The sequence below is a fragment of the Eptesicus fuscus genome, chromosome 10 (assembly GCF_027574615.1).
Source record: "Eptesicus fuscus isolate TK198812 chromosome 10, DD_ASM_mEF_20220401, whole genome shotgun sequence".
NCBI lineage: Eukaryota > Metazoa > Chordata > Mammalia > Chiroptera > Vespertilionidae > Eptesicus > Eptesicus fuscus.
In genome coordinates, this window is record NC_072482.1 from 34,575,628 (window position 1) to 34,600,107 (window position 24,480).

General features: G+C 43.0%; 1 protein-coding gene across 1 annotated transcript; it reads right to left on the reverse strand.

Moving 5' to 3' along the window:
- Nucleotides 1-6,242: 6,242 nt before the first annotated feature.
- Nucleotides 6,243-24,050, reverse strand: CGAS (cyclic GMP-AMP synthase). The gene is made up of 5 exons (XM_054722563.1): nucleotides 22,857-24,050; nucleotides 16,662-16,881; nucleotides 12,684-12,926; nucleotides 7,880-7,982; nucleotides 6,243-6,602 (listed from the first exon to the last, which is right to left on the reverse strand). Exons 1-5 carry the CDS (start codon nucleotides 23,976-23,978, stop codon nucleotides 6,254-6,256), a joined length of 2,037 nt encoding a protein of 678 aa, XP_054578538.1. The 5' UTR covers nucleotides 23,979-24,050; the 3' UTR covers nucleotides 6,243-6,253.
- Nucleotides 24,051-24,480: the final 430 nt, after the last annotated feature.

Here is a 24,480-nt window from a genome sequence, read left to right on the forward strand (position 1 = left end):
AAAATCAGAAGACTGACAAATTCAACTACATTCAAAATTTTAAAACTTGGCCCTAGCTGGTTTGGCTCAGTGGATAGAGTGTTGGCCTGTAGACCAAAGGATCCAGGGTTCGATTCTGGTCAAGGGCACATACCTCGGTTGCATGCTCGTCTCCGGCTCAGGCCCTGGCCAGGGCTTGTGCAGGAGGCAACCAATCAATGTGCTTCTCTCACATCAATATTTCTCTCTGTCGTTTCCTCTCTCTCCCATTCTCTCTAAAAAGCAATGGAAAATATATCCTCGGGTGATTATAAAAAAAATTTTTTTAACTTAGTCTTGGCTGGGTATCTCTCAGTTGGTGTGTTATCCTGATACACCAAGGTTGTGGTTTCCATTCCGGGCCAGGGTACTTAGAAGAATCAACCAATGAATGCATAAATAAGTGAAACAACAAATCAATGTTTCTCTCTTCCCTTTCTCTAAAAAATCAATTAGAATTTTAAAAAATTTATACCTTGTTTACCAAAAGAAAGAAATCAAAAATGGTAGACTATCCACACAGTGGAAGAAGTTATTCATTGTGTAGATAACCAACTAAACATAAGTACTGTCTTGCACCACTTAACAACAAGGATATGTTTGGAGAAATCCATCATTAGGCAATTTTGTTATTCTGCGAACATGACTGCACTTAGAGAAACCTAAATGGTGTAGCCTACTACACACGTAGGCTATATGATATAGCTTGTTGCTCCTAGGTTACAGACCTGTATAGCATATTACTGTACTGAATACTGTATCACAATGGTAAATATTTGTTATATAAAATAAATAAACATAAGAATACAGTATAAAAGATAAAAATGGCACACCTCTACATAGCACTTACCCTAAATGGAACTTGCAGGCCTGGAAGTTGCTCTGGGTGAGTCAGTGAGTGGTGAGTGAATATAAAGGCTGGCACTACTGTAGACTTTATAAACATTATACACTTAGGCTACACTAAATTTATAAAATGAGATTAAATCAGTAACAGGAGAAAATGATGCAATCAAGAGACACAGTAAACATGAGATGAGGCTGCTGCCAATGAAACACAGTGTACTGTTTTTACAGCAAACTTTTTTTTTTTAATATTTTATTGATTTTTTTACAGAGAGGAAGGGAGAGAGATAGAGAGCCAGAAACATCGATCAGCTGCCTCCTGCACACACCCCACTGGGGATGTGCCCGCAACCAAGGCACATGCCCTTGACCGGAATCGAACCCGGGACCCCTCAGTCCACAGGCTGATGCTCTATCCACTGAGCCAAACCGGTTTTGGCGCAAACTTTTTTTTTTAAGTTTTTATTGATTTTAGAGAAAGAGGAAGGAGAGGGATAGAGAGAAACATCAATGAGAGAGGCATCGATTGGGTGCCTCCTGCACGTCTCCTACTACGAATTGAGCCTGCAACCTGGGCATGTGCCCTGACTGGGAATAGAACCATAACCTCCTGGTCCACAGGTCAACACTCAACCACTGAGCCACACCAGCCAGGCACAGCAAACTAAAAAATTTAATTGATTTTAAAGAGAAGGAGAGGGAGAGAGAGAAATATTGATGTGAAAGGAAAATATCAACCAGCTGACTCCTGCACGCCCCCTACTGGGGGTCGATCCTGCAACCTGGGCATGTGCCTCAACTGGAAATCAAACTAGCAATCTTTTGGTGCATGGGACAAGGCCCAACTAACTGAGCCACACTGCCCAGGGCACAAACTATTTTTTTTATAAGTAGAAATAGTAACACTCTAAAATAATGATAAAAAGTATAGTATAGAAAATATGTAAGTCGGTAACATAGTCATTTATTATCATCACCAAATATTATGTACTGTATATAACTGCATGTGTGATATGACTCAGGTTTGTTTACATGAGCATCACCATAAACATGTGAGTAATGTGTCGTGCTATAATGTAACCATGGCTATTGTCTAGTTGATAAGAATTTTTCAGCTCTATTATAATCTTACTAGTGGCCCAGTGCACGAAATTCGTGCACGGAGGGGGTATTCCCTCAGCCCAGCCTGCACCCTCTCCAATCAGTTACCCCTTGGGGGATGTCTGACTGCTGGTTTAGGCCTGATCCCTATGGATCAGGCAGTCAGACATCCCTCTCACAATCTGGGACCACTAGCTCCTAACCACTCACCTGCCTGCCTGCCTGATGGACCCTAACTGCCTCTGCCTGCCTGCCTGATTATCTCTAACCCCTCTGCCTGCCTGCCTGATCACCCCTAACTGCCTCTGCCTGCCTGCCTGATCACCTCTAACTGCCCTCCCCTGCCAGCCTGATCTCACCCCCAACTGCCTCTGCCTGCCTGATCTCGCCCCCAACTGCCCTCCCCTGCAGGCCTGATCTCGCCCCCAACTGCCCTCCCCTGCAGGCCTGATCTCGCCCCCAACTGCCCTCCCCTGCCAGCCTGGTTGCCCCCAACTGCCCTCCCCTGCAGGCCTGATCTCGTCCCTAACTGCCCTCCCCTTGCCAGTCTGGTTGTCTCCAACTGCCCTCCCCTGCTGGCCTGATCTTGCTCCCAACGGCCCTCCCCTTGCTGGCCTCGTTGCATCCAACTGCCCTCCCCTGCCGACCTGATCTCACCCGCAATGGCCCTCCCCTCCTGGCCTGATCTTGCCCCCAACTGCCCTCCTTTGCTGGCCAATTTGGTTCTGATTGATCGGTTTCTATGCCAGTCAGCATCAAAAGCTCCACCTCCTAGGCAGCCATTGGCTCCTCACAGTTGACCCAGATTTGGTTCTGATTGGTCGGTTTCTATGCCAGTCAGCATCTCTGGGCCTATCAATGGGGCCTAATCAGAAAGGTGGGGCTGATCAGCAGCCCAGGTGGAGGCCTAGAGAGAAATGGAGGTGTGGCTGCTGGCCAGACTGGGAGAGAAAGAGAGAGGCAAGTTCTGATGAAAAGCTGCCACAGAGGCAACGGATCAGTCTCTGCTTCTCTCTTCAGGCCTCTCTCTGGCCCTGATTCGTGGCAACCCAGCACTGACTGTAGGACTACCTTCCGGTTGGTTGAGCCTCAGTCGTTACCGGACATTATGACCCAGGGTTTTTATATATTAGGGCTGGGGGCCCAGTGCACAAAATTCGTGCACTTGGGGGGTGATCCCTCAGCCTGGCCTGTGCCCTCTCAGTCTGGGAGCCCTGGGGGGATATCTGACTGATAGCTTAGTGGGTCTAAGCCATCAGTCGGACATCCTTAGCATTGCCACTGATGTGGGAGAGGCTCCCACCACTGCCGCTGTGCTCGCCAGCCATGAGCCCGGCTTCCAGCTGAACTACACTCCCCCTGTGGGAGCACACTGACCACCAGGAGGCAGCTCCTGCATTGAGTGTCTGCTCCCTGGTGGTCAGCACACATCATAGTGACTGGTCATTCCACCATTTGGTCTTTTGTATATTAGCCTTTTATTATGTAGGATGGGATCACCATCATACATGTGGTCTGTCACTATGTGGCACATGACTGTATCTAAAATATATTTTAAAACTTCTAGAAAACAATAAAATAGCCAAAAAGAAAATATGCGAAATATAGGAACCGAAAAAAGTAAACAAATAGCAGCTGTCACTAAAAATTCTCAAAATAGTCTGTCTTGAGGTTAAAGGCTACCTGAGCACAGAGAATAAGTGAAATTTTACTTCACAACTGTTTCTTTTCATTTTGTACCATGTGTATATATTGCCTTTTCTGAAATATATATAAAAGTGCTACTTTAAAAAATATTAATGTTTTCTATTTAGCCACATGTATTGATTTAGTCAATATTTTCCTATAAGATTATGAAATTCCTGAGACATGTAAAGGCAATGTAGAATTTATTTTTTCATTTCCTTCTTATCTACCCTAATATTTGAGATAGGACACTGCTTCCAAATATATTTGTATATTGAACAAAGCCCACCAGTTTTATGGAGGCAATGGTCATTTCTAATATTGTCTCTTGCAACCTTCCACACATTTGTGCTTGGTGAAAAGTGGTGTTCAGTAAGTGCTTAATGAATGAAGGTGATGAATAACTATGTATTTTGTCTTTATCATTCCAATCTGGTAAAGCTTCCAGATTTTAAATACTCCTTTTGCTTTTTATTAGTTGACTAATTTCTTTCCAAAAGAATCAATCCTTTAATATTAATTAGTTTAAGACAAACAGAGCAGAATAATAGTTTATTCATTTTTGCCAATCATTACAGTGACAAATTTCAAACATTTTTTTAAAATATACTTTTATTGATTTCAGAGAAGAAGGGAGAGGGAGAGAGAGAAACATCAATGATGAGAGAGAATCATTGATCGGCTGCCTCCTGCACAGTCTCTAATGGGGATCGAGCTCGCAACCTGGGCATGTGCCCTTGGCCGGAATTGAACCTGGGACCCTTCAGTCCACAGGCCAGTGCTCTATCCACTGAGCCAAACCAGCTAGGGCCAAACATTTCAATTATTATAGTCACTCTAATTCTTCTCTTTTTAAAAATAAATGATCTCACTTACATGTGGAATCTAATGAACAAGATAAACTGATGAACAAATAGGGCCAGAGACATGGAAGCATGGAATAGACTGACAGATCTCAAAGGGAAGGGGTGGGAGGTGGGGGGTGTTGGGAAGAGATTAACCAAAGAATATATATATATATATATATATATATATATATATATATATATAGAGAGAGAGAGAGAGAGAGAGAGAGAGAGAGGGAGAGAGGCGCGCTAAGTGACCAAACGTCCATCCGTCCAACTGGCCAGTACATATGATGCGCACTGGCAATTTAAAAATAAACGTTGACTTACACATGCACAATACATATAAAGCTCTCCCTGGCACCAATTGCACACGTGTTTTAATTTTTTACTACTACTAAAGGCTCGGTGCCCAAAATTTGGGCCCTCAGCCCAGGCTGCACCCTCTCCAATCTGCTCCAATCTGGGACATCCCTCTTACAATCCAGGACTGCTGGCTCCCAACCGCTTGCCTGCCTGCCTGCCTGATTGCCCTTAACCGCTTCTGCCTACCAGCCCGATTACCCCTAACTGCCCTCCCCTGCTGGCCTGGTCACCCCTAACTGCCCTCCCCTGCCAGCTTGGTTGCTCCTAACTGTCCTCCCCTGCAGGCCTGGTCGCCCCTAACTGCCCTTCCTTGCCAACTTGGTCATCCCCAACTGCCCTCCCCTGCAGGCCTGGTCCCTCCCAACTGCCCTCCCCTACAGGCCTGGTCCCCCCAACTGCCCTCCCCTGCAGGCCTGGATCCCCCCAACTGCCCTCCCTTGAAGGCCAGGGTCCCCCCAACTGTCCTCCCCTGCAGGCCTGGTCCCTCCCAACTGCCCTTCCCTGTTGGCCATCTTGTGTCCACATGGGGGCAGCCATGTTTGACCACATGGGGCGGCCATCTTGTGTGTTGCAGTGATGGTAATATGCTTATTACCTCTTTATTATATAGGACTAGAGGCCCAGTGCATGAAAATTCATGCACTGGAGTGGGGGGTCCCTCAGCCTGGCCTGCCCCCTCTCACAGTCTGGGAGCCCTCAGGGGCGGGAGGCGACCCGGTGATCAGGGGACAGTGACACCACATCACACCTCTGCTGCTGCCACTGCTGGCAGTGCAACCTCAGCTGACCCTGGTTACCTGAGCCTCAGGCGGCCCTGGGCGGCTGGGCAGCTGCCATCAGAGGCATCCCTGTGCCTCGGGCCGACCCTGGGCGGCTAGGCAGCCAACATCTGAGGCTTGCCTGTGCCTCAGGCTGGCCCTGGGTGGCTGGGGGGCTAAGAGGACTGGGGGATTCCGCATACCTGCTGCCCAGCGGGGCTGATGGGTACTGGGCGCCACCATCTTGTGGCTGTGGGTGCCACCATCTTTGAGGGTGGGGCAGTCAATTAGCATATTCCCTCCTGCCATCTTTGTGATGGCATAAGGGTCAATTAGCGTATTCCCTCTTTATTAGATAGGATATTATATATACTATTTTGATAAGTAATTTTTTGCAGTAATGTAATTACCACACAAATTTTTCTTCTAATTAATTTCCTTTCAATGTGCACAAATCCGTGCACCAGGCCACTAGTATGCACATAAGCATAGCCCATGGACACAGACAACAGTGTGGTGAAGGCCTGGGGTGGGGCGGTAGCCGGGTGGAGGGGGACAAAAGGGAGGAAAATGGGGGACGTCTGTAATACTCTCAACAATAAAATAAGTTAAATATATATAATTTATTTTTTTTCAAAATTCACCAAAAATTGGAAATCCATTGTTTCTTTCATATTCAATTTCTTTTGACAGAAATTCTTTACTTATCCTGTCAATTTTATCTCGAGAGAATAGATTGACTACAGGAATAAAAAAATTCTCAAGACATTCTGTCTTGAGGCAATGAAGAAAGTATTCCAGACATCTATCAAAGCAGAGCTCCAGGTTGTCTCGCCACTGACTGTCATGTGGGTTCTGGGCACATACGTGAAAGAAGGCAGTTTTCATGTGATAAGAACAGAATTTACCCAGTTCCTTTCGGTCTTCAAACTTTTCTTTCAATTTTTCTAAAAGATATTTCATTAGTTGTAAACAGCGTTTCCTGTTGAATAAAAAAGAAAACCATTTATTTTTACTTATTTACAACCTGCTTCATTCCACAAAGAGCTTTAGGCATCTTACAGGAAGATACAATAAACAATACAGATATTATAATACATATAAAGACACAAAGATAAAGATATATAAATATAATTCTAGTCACTCTATTTTTTCAAATACATGCTTTGAAGTTTCAAAAACATATTTTTTTCTTCCTGCTTCGCCATTCCTAGCTTAAATATTTTATTTTATCAGGATTCATTCAACTATAAAACTAGCAGATACTTGTATTATTCATCCAATGATTTGATAGATTATAAATATTTACATTATTCATCCAATTGTTTCATAGTTGACAAAATTTAATGTTTTTAAAAATACTTAGCTTTACCAGCAATATATTTTTCTCAACACTGGTTTCAAAACCTGTACATGAAGCTTTAAAGAACCTCCTGGGCCTGCAAGTTGGACATTCTTGTTTTGACCTTTTAACTTTTGTGACCCTTATACTGGACAACTTTAGAAATTCAAATGAACAATTCTTGTCCAATCTCACTTTTTTAAAAAAATATTTTTTTATTGAATTCAAAGAGGAAGGGAGAGAGATAGAAACATCAATGATGAGAGAGAATCACTGATCGACTGCATCCTGCACACCCCTCCTGTGGATCAAGCCTGCAATCCGGGCAAGTGCCCTCAACTGGAATCAAACCTGGGACCCTTCAGTCTGCAGGCTGGCGTTCTATATACTGAGCCAAACCAGCTAGGGTCTCACTTTTTTATGGTGTGTATGCTGCCAAGAAAAAGAATTACCCATATTTTAGTTGTTTCAAGTGGCCTTCATGCAGCCAAACCATCTCAAAGCAGCACCGGTATAAAAAAGATTGATCCTCTGGCACCTTCCCATTATGTGACATTAATATTCATTACCTTGAAGCAACCAGAATACTAAGACACAACCAGTGTCTAATGGCTAATCATGGCTAGTGTCCTTTCTGTCCTACTTCTTGTTCTGTCCTACTTTACACATGGATCTGATCCAGGTTCAGGACTTTAGTCCCTGGCCTTGCCTTCTGACAACACTCTTTCCTTGGTCCCTTGGATCTGGCTTCCCTAGTTTCATGCTCACCCTCTAGATAATACTCCAGGTCAGTCCAGCCATGTGCTGCCCCCAGGACTCAACCCAGTAATGACCACCTATAGGTCTGATCTATGCAGTCAATTAAAAAGATAAACATTCCATAGATAAGCCCCTAATTAACAAAATAAGAAAGTTACCTGCAACATTTCACTCCCTTACTTTCACAGCATTTTTTAGAGTCTCCATGATTTTTCAAAATGTCCTTTTCAATGTGAGAGAAGGATAGCCGCCATGTTTTTTCTTAATTTCCAAAAGAAAAATAGAGAAGTAATTTAACCAAAGTGCTTACATATAAACAATACAATATTGAAATAATTTCCTTCATTAAAATATCATTCTGAAAAATTTCTAGGGGGATATAGATCCAAAGAAATGAAATGATGTAATTACATATTAAAATAAGTCATGTGAAGCAAACAATGGACCAAAATAGGAAAAAACGGGGGGGGGGGGGCCCAAGGGGCAGGTTATAGTTAGCTATGAAAGATGTACATATTGCTAAATTCAGTTTGTTAATATATTGTTTCAATAATAATTTGAATTAATTGGTTAAAAATTTTATACCATCCTTACAAGTTTTGGTATTCATGTAAAATGAATTAGGGAACATTTCTATTCCCTGTGAGAGTTTATGTAAGAATAGATTTCTCCCCTTCCCCCAAGTTTTACCACGGCTAGCTCTTTTAAGTTTTGGCTATCTTATTATATAGTTGGTTTTATACCAGGAATGCATGATTGGTTTATAATTTAAAAACCAATCAATATAATCTGTCACATTAACAGAATTGAGGAGAAACATGATCTCAAAATACGCAGAATATGCGAGTAATGAAATTTAACATTCATTTATCATTTTTAAAAAATATATTTTTATTGATTTCAGAAAGGAAGGGAGAGGGAAAGAGATAGAAACATCAATGATGAGAGAGAATCATTGATTGGCTGCCTCCTGCAGGGCCCCTACTGAGGATGGAGCCTGCAACCCAGGCATGTGCCCTTGACCAGAATCAAACCTGCGACCCTTCAGTCTGCAGGCCAACACTTTATCCACTGAGCCAAACCGGCCACGGCTCATTCATCATTTTTTTAAAAAGCCTTGGCAATTTAAATTTGGCTGTCAACTTGATCTGATGAAAGACAGATTTTAAAAAGGACACAGCAACATGATAATATAAGGTAAAAAGCTGAGGTTTTCCCCTTAAAATCAGTTAGGTAGATGTCTGCTATCCCTATTTCTGTTCAACATGCACTGGCTATCCTAGCAAGCATAATAGGGGATCTGGCACTGGAAAGAGAGGAACAAAGCTATCATTATTGATAGATAATACAACTATGTTGGAAGAAAATACAAAAGAAGCTAGGTGACAGATATGTATGAGTTTAGTAAATTCTTCATTCTACTTTTGGTTTAAAAATGTTCAGACTAAAAACTTACAATTGCCTATGAATAAATCTAACAAAAGATATATAAAACTTCCGTGGAGAAAACTAAAATGTCACTAAGAAGTATTAGAGAAAATCTAAATAAATGGAGATATGCACTTATCCATTAATTGGGAAACTCATTATTATAAATACATCAAGTCTTCCGAATTTTACCTATGGATTCAATGTACTCTCAATCAATATTAAAAAAAAAATGCTTTGGTGGAACTTGACAAGATGATATGAAAACTTTCATGAAAATACAAGGGGTCAAAAATATCTAAAACACTCATGAAGAAGGACAAACTGGGAGAACTTGCCCTACCAAATATCAAGACTTATAAAGACATATTATGTATGACAATATAGTATTAGGGTAGTATTACTATAGGGTAGACAAAGATTTTAATGGAACAGAATAAAGAGGGTAGTAATAGCTATATAATATATGGACAGTGGATACATGGAAAGGGTGGTACTGAGCTAGGTATGCTCATTGCTATATAAATCCATTTATGACAGCCATTTATGCCATTCTGGAAAAGGCAAAACAATAGAGATGGTAAACTACAGAGATCAGTGGTGGCCAGAAGTTTGTAATAGGAAGGGTTAAATAAGTGAAGCAGACCCATTTTAGAGCAGTGAAACTATTATGAAGGGTAGAAACATGATACAATGCATTTGTCAAAACCAGTAGAACTTTATAACACAAAGAGTGAATCTTAATATATGTAAACTGTTAAAAAAATCATTTAGGAAGTCAAGGGATCCTAGAAATAATGTAGGCTGTGAAAAGGGACTCCAACTGCATTACAAATGTATAAAACAACCTTTCTGAAAAGGGGGGAGCAAAAGGTGTGGACCTAAATTACTTTGGAAATGGAGTATGTAAGACTGAAGGCAAAAGGAACTGTACATTAGCTCTGTACTCTAGTTGGTAACTGTTTCCCATGGAGGAGTGGCTTTGCAATTGTGAAATAACTATACTAGTATGTGCATACTGAAACTGTACAATTAAGCATATAGGTGGCAGATGTGGGAGTCAGGTTTTTCACTTTTGGAATGAGAGGCTACAGATAACAAGGAGAGAAAGAATGATCCATGTGATAATGGATCATAATTAGAGACAGTATAAACTAATGAATAACTTAACATATACAACAGGCAGTTACATATAAAAATATCTTATATAATAAAAGGCAAATATGCAAATTGTCCCCTCGACCTGGAGTTCGACCAGGGGGTGGGGCAGGCCGGCCTGACCCCACCCAAGCACGAATTCGTGCACCAGGCCTCTAGTTTATAGATATGTGTATGTACCAGGGTTAGTACACGTACTTACCTATATTCCCTTGTTTCTCCAGCTGGGAGGGTTGACACCCTCATAATAGAGCACACATACACATAGCACCTAGATTGTGGTTTCTAGTACATTCTCCAATAAAAGGAACCAAAGCTCCTTGGGAGAAATGGTGGATTCTAGGACTGATACATGAAATATACCAGATGAGCTTAGAACACCTTGTAGAGCCAGAAAGTGAGTTAGTGATGAAGACAAACAAACAAAACACCCCCACAATTATGGGACATGTCCAAAGGGCACAGAACCAACTCAAAGAGCTCCTAAAGGCCAAAGCTGGAACAAATGAAACAATAAAATTAATAAAGTATTATTGGATTACAGCCCAAATCTCCCGTGCAGAATTCCAAAAAATCTGAGTAAATACTCTGCTCTTGCCCAGTTGGCGTGGCTCAGTGGTTGAGCTTCGACCTATGAACCAGGAGGTCATTGTTCGATTCCCAGTCAGGGCACGTGCCTGGGTTACGAGCTCTATTCCCAGTGAGGGGCTTGCAGGAGACAGCCGATCGATGATTCTGTCTCAACATTGGTGTTTCTATCTTCCTCTCCCTCTCCCTTCCTCTCTGAAATTAATTAAAAAATAAAAATAAAAAAATACACTGCTCTTAAAGAGGTGGCATAGCTCCCCACTCCTTAAGTGTGAGCTGTGCACAATGACCTCCTTCCAAATAGTATAGTATAAACAGGGGGAAATGAGTAACAGTAGAGAAACTGACAATCACTACCTCAGCCAGGTGATCAAGCTCAACATCAGCAGTGCTAAGTCATGTTCATGGCATGTATCCTTAAAATGATGCAATGAAAATGGCACTTTAGCTCTCTGGTCTCCCTCTCCAAAACCCAGAACTCCAGTCTAGTCATAAGAAAAACATCAGGCACATGCCAGATGAGGGACATTCTACAAAATAATTAACTAGTATTCCTCAAAACTGTCAAGGTCATCAAAAACAAGGGAAGGCTGAGAAACAGTTAAAGTCAAGAGGAGCCCTGGTGGGTGTGGCTCAGTGGTCAGAGTGTCGGCCTGCGTACCGAAGAGTCACAGGTTCAATTCCCAGTCAATGGCACGTACCTGGGTTAAAGGTTCGATTCCTGGCCCCGGCTGGGGTGCATTCGGGGGGCAATCAATTGATGTGTCTCTCTCACATTGATGTTTCTCTCTCCCTCCCTTCACTCTGTCTAAAAATCAATGGAAAAAATATCCTTGGGTGAGGATTAAGAACAACAAAAAAGAGGAGCCTGAGGAGACATGATGACAAAATGCAATGTGGTGTCCTAGATGAGATCCTGGGACAGGAAAAGGACATGGGTAAAAACTAAGGAAATGTGAATAAAGTATTGTTTAGAGAGGCTTGGTAATTAGCCCAAGATCTCACAGTTAGTTAAGAGAAGAAGCCTCAGGATCCAGAGCCAGAGAGCAGTCTGACTCTGAGGCCAGTACTGCTTTCTTTATTAAAAAACAAGCCTGACTAGTGTGGCTCAGGGATTGAGCATCAACCTCTGAACCAGGAGGTCACAGTTCTATCCCTGGTCAGGGCACATGCCCAGATTGCAGGCTTGAGCCCCAGAAGGGGGTGTGCTGGAGGCAGCTAATCAATGATTCTCTCTCATCACTGATGTTTCTATATCTCTCTCCCACTCCCTTACTCTCTAAAATCAATAAAAAATATCCTATATAATAAAAGGCTAACATGCAAATTGTCCCCTTGGGAGTTTGACCTACCGGGAGTTTGACCGCCCACTATGACATGATGTGCGCTGACCATCAGGGGGTAGCGTGAAACAAAAGAAGGCCCTGGCCGGCAACCAGCAGCCAGCAGCTGGGGGAAGGAAGGCCCCGATCGGCCCTGATCACCGACCAGGCCTAGGGACCCTACCTGTGCACGAATTTCATGCACTGGGCCTCTAGTTTTTTAAATAAAAAAGGTAACATTCAAATGTGGGCTACTAGACATTTTAAAGCTCAGTATTTGATGTTACTACTACAACTATGCCGTTTTCAATTCCATCACTCACCAAACTCCCATCTTATACTAGTAGCCTATTTAGCCTGATGACTCTTGAAATGCCAACAGCAGTCGTCGATCTTTTACTGCCCTTGTATATAACATTAACAACTCTTTTATATGTTCTTAAATTAACCTTCACATTTAAGATACCTTGAAAACCATTTCCTTCCTTTGCAGGCTTAGGTACCAGGTAAAATGGCTGTAGTCTTAGACTTCTCTTAACTTTTCCTCCAAGCCAGTTTTCAATGGGCATGCCTCTCTGGGTGCTATGTGGCCAGCTGCCTTGTACTTTCAAAGCCAAGATTATATCCACAGATATTTCTCTAGGTGCTTTAATAAGAAGTGTTACAGCAGGACACCCTCTCTTCTTCTTCTCCACAATGATATCTGTATCTGTTTAAACATGTAAAAGGAAAAAAAGCATTTAGCAATCTAATTTTCTTGAAAATATAGGAAAAATAGCATAACTATAGCTGGATATCCATAGAGTATTAAGGTGAAAATTAGTTCTAAAGCAGAAACTGACCCCACAACACAAAATGTCTTACTCATTTAGCCAATATTCATTGATATGTATCATGGAGGGAAGGTACTGTCAAAATCTTTCTAGCATGACGATGAGGAGCCCCTGAAAATTGGGATTTGGGAGTGCTTTGGTTAGATTTTCATTTAAATTGATGAATGGCAGTTTGGAGGGAAGCCTGGAAAAGAGGGCAGATGAGCGGCAAAAGCAATCCATGTTCATTGCAGTGTTACTCACAATACCCAATATATGGAAACAACCTCAGAGTCCATTGACGGATGAGTGGATAAAAATAATTGTGGTATGGCCCTAGCTGGTTTGGCTTAGTGGACAGAGTGTCAGCCTGTGGACTGAAGGGTCCTGGGCTCAATTCCGGTCAAGGGCACATGCCTGGGTTGTGGGCTCGATCCCCCGTGTGGGGTGTGAAGGAGGCAGCTGATCAATGATTCTCTCTCATCATTGATGTTTCTATCTCTCTCTCTCCTTCTCCCTTCCTCTCTGAAATCAATAAAAATATATTTAAAAAAGAAAGTGTGGTATGTACAGGCACATCTTGGAGATATTGTGGCTTCAGTCCCAGACCACTGCAATAATAAAGTGAATATTGCAATAAAACAGGTCACACAAATTGTTTGGTTTCCCAGTGCATACAAAAGTTATGTTTACATTATATTGTAGTCTATTAAATGTGCACTTGCATTATGTCTAAAAAAACAATGTACATACCTTAATTAAAAAATACTTTTATTGCTAAAAAATGCTAAAGCACCATCTGAGCATGTTGGAAAAATAGCATCAACAGACTCGCTCAACACAGGGCTGCCACAAACCTTCAATTTGTAAAAAATGCATTATCTGTGAAGTGAAATGACCTGAAGCGCAATAAAATAAGGTATGTCTGTATATGCATGAAGTATTACTCAATCTTAACAAAGAAAGAAATCCTGTCATTTGTGACAACATGGGTGAACCTGGAGAAAATAAGCCAGATACAGGAAGGCAAATGCTGCATGGCCTCACTTCTAAGTGAAATCTAAAAAAGCAGAAGACACAGAGGCAGAGAGTAGAATTGTGGTTACCAGAGGTGGGGGAAATGGGAGATGTTGGTCACAGGGAACAAAGTTGCAGTTAGGTAGAATGAGTCCAGACATCTAATGCACAGCATGACGATTGTCATTAATACCACCACACTGACGACTAGAAACAGTACAATATTAAGTATTGTGCTAAGAGAGTAGATTTCAGGTACTCTAACCATACACACACAAAAAAGGTAACTATATGAGATATGTTCATTATCTTGACTGTGAAAATCATTTTATTATGTATATGTGTATCAAAACATCTTAAATATATACAATTTTTTTTTAAAGACACAGGTAGCAGAAATGAGAGCAATTAAAGAGGTTAAAAACCACAGAACTGGTAGGTGGACTGAACCTGCAAGAGAAGGAAGAAGGTACAAGTTCTGAGATGCCATCCAGAATTTTAGCCTAGGAAATGATTAATGTTGATTCCATTCTTCTACAGAGAGCAGCGGTCACCAACCAGTGGTCCGTGGACCACTGGTGGTCCATGAGGTCTGAAAGGTTGGTGACCGCTGATAGAGAGTAAGCAGGAGGAAGAAGGGTTGAGCTGAAATGAACTTCATTTTAGACACACTGAACTCTATGTGCCTATGGGATACCCAAGTGGAGATAGCTACTGGACAAGCAGCTATGGTGGTCAGAAATTCAGGAAAGACTTCCAGATGAGAGATACTGGCTTTGGGATTTAGGGGTGTACAAGCAGTAAAGACTACTCCCAGATAAGACTTTTGGAAGGGACTACAGTGAGAAAGAACTCCAAGGAGAAAATCCTAAAGAACACTCTCATTTTCTTACCATCAAATCTGCAAACCTCCCCGACTCTTACCCATTTTATCCTTCTTCCTCTTATTACCACCGAGGAAATGTCCATTCACCTTTCCAAGGCCACCCCTGGACCTGCCTCTAGATCCTCACTTGCTCAAGACCTCGCTCCTTCAATTGTTCCCTCTCTTGCATCAGTGGACTCCCCCTCCCTGCTGGATCATTCCTCTCCACATACAAAGGGTTCCAGTGTCCTTCATTCTAAAATATACCTCTCTTTTTGGCCCTCTATCAGCTTCCTCCCCCTACTTACCCATATTTCTACTTCCTTTGCAGACAAAACTTTCTGGAGTTGCCTACACATGCTGTCTCTACTGCGTCCCTGCTCCCTTTTGTTCTTGTGTGTTCATCTCTCTAAAACTGCTAAGTCAAAGTTAACAATCCCCACAAAACCACAGACCAAATCCAATGGTTTTCTGGATGTCAGCAGCATTCTAAACACTGACCACTGCTCCTGTAAAACCACTCAATCTCCTTTCATTCCTTCTCTTCTCCCAAACTTCTAATGGGATCCTCTTCTTAACCACTCTACTTAACATTATAATTTCCCTCTTCCTATTCCTAAAACTCCAGATCCCTCTCACTTTGCTAGCCTTTCCCCCATAGAACTTACCACTTTCTAGTACACAAGATAATTGTGTTTTCCATTTGTCATTAATTGCATATCTGCTTTTATATAATTATAAGGTACAGAAGGGTGAGGGTCTTCATCTATTTGTTCATTAACATATCCCAAACATCTAGACCACCTGTCTCATTAGATAATCAATGAATATTGATCAAATTAATGAATAAGTTCATCTACACTCTCTGTCAAAGGGACCACTTATATGTTGATGTGTAGCCCAAATGTATCCTCTGAACTCCAAATCCATATCCAACTATGTGCATGGCACATATCTTCTCCAAAGAAGCCAGAGTAAACACTTAAAAATACAAAGCTATCCCAGCCAGTATGGCTTAGCTGTTGAGACAGACCCGGGAACCAAGGGGTCATGGGTTTGAGTCCTGATCAGGACATGTGCAGGAGACAGCCAATTGATGATGTTTTTCTCCCATGGATCTTTCTATCTCTCTCTTTCTCCCTTCCTCTCTCTCAAAAAATCAATAAAAACATATTTTTTAAAAAATACAAAGGAAATCACTATTTTGTAATTAAAACCTGGCTTCTCAATAAACATACAATAAAATCTGAACCTTTCCAAGTCCTTGAAGAATCTGGTCTGTGGTCACCTCTTAAACTACATTTCCTGTTCCTCTTTCCTTTCCTTGTTCACACGGGCCTCTTTTAGTTCCTTGAGCTTGCCAAGCTCTTTTCTGCCTCAGAGCCTTGTTCCACCACTTCAGTTGCTACCTCTTCTCCCAGTTCATTCCTGTCAAGAGTATTCACTACAATTTGTGTTTCCAAGATCCAAGCTTCAAGAGGGGATTCCATTATTTTATTAAACCACATATGCCCAGTGGCACAGGCAGCAGTTCAGTGCATATTCAATGGAGACCAAAATAGAGCCAATCAACATTTTAAAAGAATACCAAGAAAATGTAGTAGAATAACATCAAGTGCAAAGAGTTGTTTCTGGGAGGTAGTGGTCAACAGTGTGCTGTAGGGAGGTCAAGAAAGATCAGGAGAGGAATATACATGGGCAATTAGTAGATATGATTAGACCTCTAAGGATCAAAACTCAAAAATCTTACCTTGAATGTTTTTAATTTCTTTCTTAATGAGTTCCCTAAACTTGTATAGCATCTTAGAAGCTGATAATATTTCCCCTTCTAAAAACTGATTCAGAGGATTTCCTTTGGGGTTTCTTTTGAACTTCACATAGTAATGAGCACCACTGTTGGAATATTCTTCTAGCTGAATTCTGGGGACATCCAGTTTAAACATAACATCAAATTCATTAGGAGAAGAAACCTAAGACAAAGTAAAAAGAGCAGTGAAATGTTTGCTTGTGAATATTTTCCAAGCAACTGCAATTTTTTTCTTAAGATTTCCACTTAAAACCTTATTTTTTTTTTTAAAGGGAAGAAAATTTTTAATCGATTGTTTTAAATGTTTGCATTGATTTTTTTTCATTTAATTTTATTTATTTATTTAAATCCTCGCCTGAGGTTATTTTTCCCATTGATTTCTTTTTTTTTTTATTGAGGTATTTTATGTGTACATATCTTACCATTACCCCCCCCCCACCCCACACCCATACATGCCCTCACCTCCCAGAGTTTTGCGTCCATTGTTTATGCTTATATGCATGCATACAAGTCCTTTGTTTGATTTCATAACTCCCCCACCTCTCCCTAACTTACCCCCTGTAATTTGAAAGTCTGTTTGATGCTTTACTGTCTCTGTATCTATCTTTTTGTTCATCACTTTATAATGTTCTTTACTATCCATAAATGAGTGAGATCATGTGGTATTTTTCTTTCATTGACTGGCTTATTTCACTTAGCATAATGTTCTCCAATTCCATCCAGGTTGCTGCAAATGATGAGAATTCCTTCTTTTTTATGGCAGCATAGTATTCCATTGTGTAGATGTACCACAGTAAAACCTTATTTTTAAAAACAAGACTGCTAATATGTATACCCTCTGGGAGTAGGACCAGTGGAGTTGGGAAAGTATTATTGGTTTTAGTTTGTAGATTCTATACTCATTTTTTAACCATAATATATATATGGATATATATATATGGGATTTATATACTTTAAAACACTTTTATTAATTTAAAAAATATTTTTATTGATTTCTTTTTAGGGAGAGAGAAATATTCATGTGAGAATGAAACATGATAGGCTGCATCCAGCACACCCCCTACCAGGGTTCAAGCCGACAATTTGGGCATACTAGTATGTCTGGATGGGATATGGAACTGGTAACCTTTTGGTTCACAGGACAACACCCAACCAAGCCACACTGGCCAGAGCTTATTAAATCAATTTTATTTTATTTTTCAATATATTTTTATTGATTTCAGAGAGGGAAGGAGAGAGAGAAACATCAGTGATGAGAGAGAATCATTGATCAGCTGCCTCCTTCGCACCCCACACTGGGGATAGAACCCGAAACCCGGGCATGTGCCCTGACGGGAAATCCAACCGAGACCACCTGGTTCATAGGTCAATGCTCAACCACTGAGCCATGCAGGCCGGGCTTAAAATAATTTTAAATGATATCATGTGCCCTGGCCAGTTTGACTCAGTGGATAGAGCATTAGCCTGCGGACCAAAGGGTCCTGGGCTCAATTTCGGTCAAGGGCACATACCTCAGTTGCAGGCTCCCACCCGGCCCGGGCTCTGATCAAGGTTCATACAGGAGGCAACCTATTGATGTGTTTCTCTCACATCGATATGTCTCTCTGTCTTTCCCTCTTTCTTCTACTCTCCCTAAAATTCAATGAAAAAATATCCACAGGTGAGCGAGCATTAACAACAACAAAAAGGTATCATGTAAGCTTTTAAAATCTGTACTAGGTTTACTCTAAGTTTAAAGCTTAATAAAATTAAAGACCTGCAAGGAGCTACCTTTCACATCACAAGATACACACTGCAGCCACCCTCCTGTTACAATTTTGAAATCATTGTGTGATGTCAAAAATGTGTGTATTCACCTACTGGCTAGTCGCACAAGGGCTATCTCATGTCTACTGGTCACCCAAGTGTGAGCTCCAAGTCATGTACAATAATAGCATTTGTAGAAGCTTCGAAGAACCTTTTCCATTCTCACAATAACTAAAGCAATTATAATAAATGCTTGTTTTTACTACATTAAAAATGCCACAAGTCTTTCCCTAGTTAGGATAAGCTTCAGGTACAGCTATTGGACTGCACTGTTCAGCACGGTACTTAGCAGCCATATGTCTACTGACCACATGAAATGTGTCTAGTCAAAACTTAGATGTATTGTGCTGTGTACTTAAATGTCCTCCCAAAATTCAGATATTGAAGCCCTAATCCCCAATGTGTCTGTACTTGAAAACAGGACTTTTAGGAGGTAACTAAAGTTAAGTAAGATCATGAGGGTGTGGTTCTAATCTTATAGGATTGGTGACTCTGTAAGAAGAGGAAGAGAGAAAGATTGCATTATCTCTGTGTACATACACCAAAGAACACAGTGAGGGCACTGGGGACTATAAGTATAAATCTTCCAGACATAAATAAACAAGAAAACAGCAGCCTTACCTGACACAGTAGACCAGATGGATTTAATTGATATATTCAGAGCATTTCACCCCAAAGCAGCAGAATATACATTTTTTCAAGTGCATTTGGAACATTTTCTAGGATAGACCACATATCAGGCCATACAACAGTAACAATAAATTTTAAAAGATTGAAAAAGATGCTATCAAGCATCTTCTCCAACCATAAAGGTATGAAACTAGAAACCAATTATAAGAAAAAATTGAAAAATACACACAAACACATGGAGGTTAAATAAAATGCTACTGAACAATGAATGGTTAACAATGAGATCAAGGAAGAAACCAAAAGATACCTTGAGACAAATGAAAACACAATGACCCAAATGACCCAAAATCTATGGGACACAGCAAAGTCAGTACTAAGAGGGAAATTCATAGCAATATAGGCCTACCTCAAGAAACAAAAAAAATCTCAAATAAACAATCTAACCTTACACACCTAAAGAAACTAGAAAAATAACAACAAACAGCCCAAGTGAATAGAAGGAAGGAAATAATAAAGATCAGAGTGGCAATAAAAAAAGTATAGTCTAAAAAAACAGTATAAAGGATCACTGAAACCAAGAGCTGGTTCTTTGAAAAGATAAACAAAATGGATAAACCTTTAACCAAACTCATCAAGAAAAAAAGTAAGCCTGGCTGTATGCCCAGTGGTTGAGCTATGACCCATGAACCAGGAGGTTGAGGTTGGATTCCTGGTCAGGACACATGCCCCAGTTGTAGGCTCCATCCCTAGTAGGGAGCATGCAGGAGGCAACCAATCAAGATTCTCTCTCATCATCGATGTTTCTATCCTTCTCTCTCTCTCCCTTCCTCTCTCTGAAATCAGTAAAAATGTATCTTTTTAAAAAGAAGAAAAAAAGAGGACCCATGTGAATAAAACAAAAAACAGAAGTAAAAACTGACATCATAGAAAAACAAAGGAGTATAAGAAAATACCACAAACAACTATATACCAACAAATTGAATCATTTTGAAGAAATGGATAAATGCCTAGAAACATACAATCTTCCAAGACTAAATCAAGAAATTGAAAATATGCAGAGACCAAGTAGTACCAACAAAATCAAATCAGTACTCAAAAAACTGCCAACAAACAAAAGTCCTGTACCTGTGGCTTCACAGGTGAATGTTACCAAACATTCAAAGAAGAATTAACACCTATCCTATCAAACTATTCAAAAAATTCAAGAGGAAGGAAGGCTCCCAAGCTCATTTTATGAGGTAACCATTACCTTCATTCCCCAAACAGACAAAGACATCGCACACACACAAATATAGGCCAATATCCCTGATGAACATAGATGTAAAAATCCTCAACGAAATATTAGCAAACCAGCCCTAGTCGTTTGGCTCAGTGGATAGAGAGTCAGCTTGTGGACTGAAGGGTCCCAGGTTCGATTCAGGTCAAGGGCAAATGCCTGGGTTGTGGGCTAGATCCCCAGTAAGGGGCGGGCAGGAGGCAGACAATCAATGATTCTCTCATCATTGATGTTTCTCTCTCTCCCTCTCCCTTTCTCTCTGAAATCAATAAAAATATATTTTAAAATATATATATTAGCAAACCAAATTCAGCAATATATTAAAAAGATCATACAGCATAATCAAGTGATATTTATTACTGGGATGCAAGGTTGGTTTAATATCTGCAAATCAATTATTGTGATACACCACGTGAAAAGCAAAATGAAGGATAAAAACCATATGACCATATCAAAAGATGCAGAAATGCATTTGACAAAATACAGCATCCATCCTATCTAATAATAGACAAATATGCAAATTGACCATACCTCCAACACGCCCACAAGCCACACCCACCATCCAATCAGAGCGAGTATGCAAATTAACCCAAACCAAGATGGCTACAGCCACAGAGAGCAAGGTTTCTTAGGTAACAGAGGAAGCCAAGCTTTCTGCCAGCCTTTGCAGGCCTAAGCCTCCACTCAAACTACAAAGTTTCAATCATAGAAGGTAAACAAATTCAAACAAATGGCGGCAGAATGGAGCTTGAGAGGGCAGGCCAGGGTTGCCGCCGGCAACAGGGGAAGCAAAGCTTTCTGAACACACCCTGGCCGGGCCCACCCGCTTAAGGCAACAAAGTTTCAATTATAACTCCAACACAAATGGCTGCGGGCCTCGGAGGGAGCCCCAGGCTTGGCTCCGCTCCAGGCTACAGTTTCAATTGTAGAAGGAAAATAAATCCTGCAAACCACCACAGGCCCCTCGCTCAGGCCGCCCCATGCCCCAAGGGAACCCCACCCTGATCAGGGACACCCTTCAGGGCAAACCAGCTGGCCCCCACCCCTGTACCAGGCCTCTATCCTATCTAATAAAAGAGTAATATGCAGATTGATCATCACTGCAACACACAATATAGCTGCCCCCATGTGGTCAAAGATCCTGCCCCCATGTGGACACAAGATGGCCACCACAAGATGGCCAGCAGGAGAGGGCAGTTGGGAGGCACCCGGCCTGCAAGGGAGGGCAGTTGAGAAGGACCAGGCCTACAAGGGAGGGCAGTTGGAGGTGATCAACCCTGCAGGAGAGGGCAGTTAGGGGTAACCAGGCCGGCAGAGGAGGGAAGTTGGGGGCAAACAGGCTGGCAGCAGAGTGGTTAGGGGGTGATCAGGCTGGCAGGCAGAAGCGGTTAGGGGCAATCAGGAAGGCAGGCAGGCAAGCAGTTGGGAGCCAGCAGTCCTGGATTGTGAGAGGGATGGGGTCCCAGATTGGAGAGGGTACAGGCTGGGCTGAGGGACAACCCCCCCTCCGTGCACGAATTTCGTGCACCGGGCCTCTAGTTTATGATAAAGCTCAATAAAGTGGGAATAAAGGGCACATACCTTAACTAAATAAAAGCCCACATATGACAAACACAGCTATCATACTCAACAGGGGAAAGCTAAAAGCATTTTCCTTAAGATTAAGAATAAGACAAGGTGATCCACTTTCATCACTGCCACTGATCAGGAAACAAACTCCAGTCAGAAACCTGCTCCTAAACCTCCCATTTATACTGGAATGATGGCTTTAATGACAACCACCCACAGATAAATGGAGCTGTGGGATAGACGACTGAAAACAGTTACATCTGATGTGTATTTAGGAAGAACGCTTTTTAGTACCTGTAGGAGATTTTCTCTTAATTTATTTTTAACATCATTCACTAGGAGCTCCCCATAACATCTGAATAAGAAAGTGAGAGAAAGAGTAGGTCCGCAGGGGCTGGAGGGAGAGACGGAAAATATTTTTCCTTTGCAGTAAAGACGTCCTCATAGAAAAAAAGTTTCTTAGATACATTAGTGTTGTGGACATTTCTCAGATCACACTCCTAATCATCCAAGTCATAATCTGACCAGAAACTACCAAGTATAGACAGCACTGTTGGACAAACACAATGCAGGTCTGCTTACATGAATGAATCTATACATTTGAATTCCCCCCAAAATGGTGTGTTCACAGTGGCTAGCAATCAATATAGGTTGGCTTTATGTTCGTTGGATGTAGTGATGAATAAACGAAAGAAGAACGGTTCGTCGGTTTAACTAGAACCTAAGAACTAGTCTGCGTTTCCTCCGGAGGAAAGTGAGGAACCTTCGGAGGTGGGGAATATCGGGGAGGTTAGGAGAGGGGTGAGGAGGCCGGGCCGCGGGCGGAGGGCGGGGAGGGCGGGCGCCTGGCAGCTCACCTTCACTTGCTCGTAGTAGCTCCCAGTGTGTAGCACCTCGACATCATTAAACTCGGACTGGGAGCTCTGCAGTCCTCGTAGCAGGTGGTCCACGACCCCGTTTACAACCCTCGCGGCTTCTGAGATTTCTGCGCGGCGTAGCTTCAACTTCTCCACCACCGCCCCGAGCTTCCTGGCGCCAGGCACGGCCTCCCTCCGGCCCAGACTAGAGGCTGGAACCAGCGGATCCTGGCCGGCGTCCTCCGTTGGCCTGGACGGAGGTCTCCGCCCCCCAGCCGAGCGCGCGGATCCAGCCCTAGGAAGGGGCGACTCCGGGGCTGCGGGAGGCTCTGGCCCCTCGGCCAGAATGGCCTGTCCGTTCAAGAAGTCCTCGGCGCTCAGAGGCTCCTTCTTGGCGCATGCACCCCCTTTTCGGCGAGATCCAGCCCTGGGGAGGGGCGGCTCGGGAGCCGCAGCCAGATCCGTGTGCCCGTCGACCGTGTCCTCACTGCTCAGCGGGGCCTTCTTGGCGCATGCACCCCCTTTTCGGCGAGATCCAGCCCTGGGAAGGGGCGACTCCGGCTCCTGGGCCAGCCCCGCCTCCCCGTCCAAGGCGACCTGGGCGCTCAGAGGCGCCTTCTTGGCGCATGCACTCCCTTTTTGGCGAGATCCAGCTCTGGGAAGGGGCGGCTCGGGAGCCGCGGCCAGATCCGTGTGCCCGTCGACCGTGTCCTCACTGCTCAGCGGGGCCTTCTCGGTGCGCGCACCCCCTTTTCGGCGAGATCCAGCCCTGGGAAGGGGCGGCTCGGGAGCCGCGGCCAGATCCGTGTGCCCGTCGACCGTGTCCTCACTGCTCAGCGGGGCCTTCTCGGTGCGCGCACCCCGCGCGCGTACCTGCGGTCCCTCCCGGGAGCCCGGGGCGCTCTTCTTCTGCTGGTTTCCCGACGCTCTAGGGGAGCTGCATTTCTGCTCATTGGGTTGGACAGCTTCGGGGACAACGGGACACTCGATGGGCTTCGTCGGGGTGGGCTTCGTCGACGAGGGCTTCGTCGGGGCGCCCTTCGCACTCCGCGCCGAAATCTTGGAGGTGGCGGCTCCCGCCTTCGAAGCTGTCCGCGTCGCCTTTCCGCTCCGAGGATCCATGGCTGGCGCGCTCTGCTGCTGGAAAGTTGACCCGGCTTCGCGAAAAGGCCGCCGTTAGAGGAACCTGCAGTCGCGGCCGGTGACTGGAAATGAAACTTAAAACTTGAAGTCTGGCGGGAAGGCAGCGACGCGGTCAGGGAGCACGCGCAGGAAATCTGACCCGACGCGGGAGGGCGCCCTGGGAGCCACGCCCCCGCCGCCCCGGGGTGGCCCGCGGCCCGCCGGAGAGGCTAACGTTCTCCTGCTCCGGGGCGAAGGCGAACCTGAGACCAGCTGCAGACACCTCAGCAGCATTGACAGCCCGACGCTTTTGCTGGCAAGCCGCCTAAAAGAATTGTGGGAAACTACAAGCTTTCTCGCCCATTGAAGTTGACAAACTTTTTCAACGTAAGTTTAAATAAGGGTACTTTTTAAAATTAATGTGAAATAGTAAATGTTCATCTTTTACAAGACTGAGATTAAGGTTACTGTAATTGTAATAAATATTTTTAATTGTTTCTTT

Coding starts and splice junctions, on each gene's coding strand:
- CGAS (XM_054722563.1), bottom strand. CDS start 23,978: ATGGATCCTCGGAGCGGAAAGGCGACGCGGACAGCTTCGAAGGCGGGA. Junction 16,882..22,856: donor GCTACTACGAGCAAGTGAAG/GTGAGCTGCCAG, acceptor ACTTTGTCTTAG/GTTTCTTCTCCTAATGAATT. Junction 7,983..12,683: donor GGAAGGAAATGGTTTTCAAG/GTATCTTAAATG, acceptor TTGGAAATTAAG/AAAAAACATGGCGGCTATCC.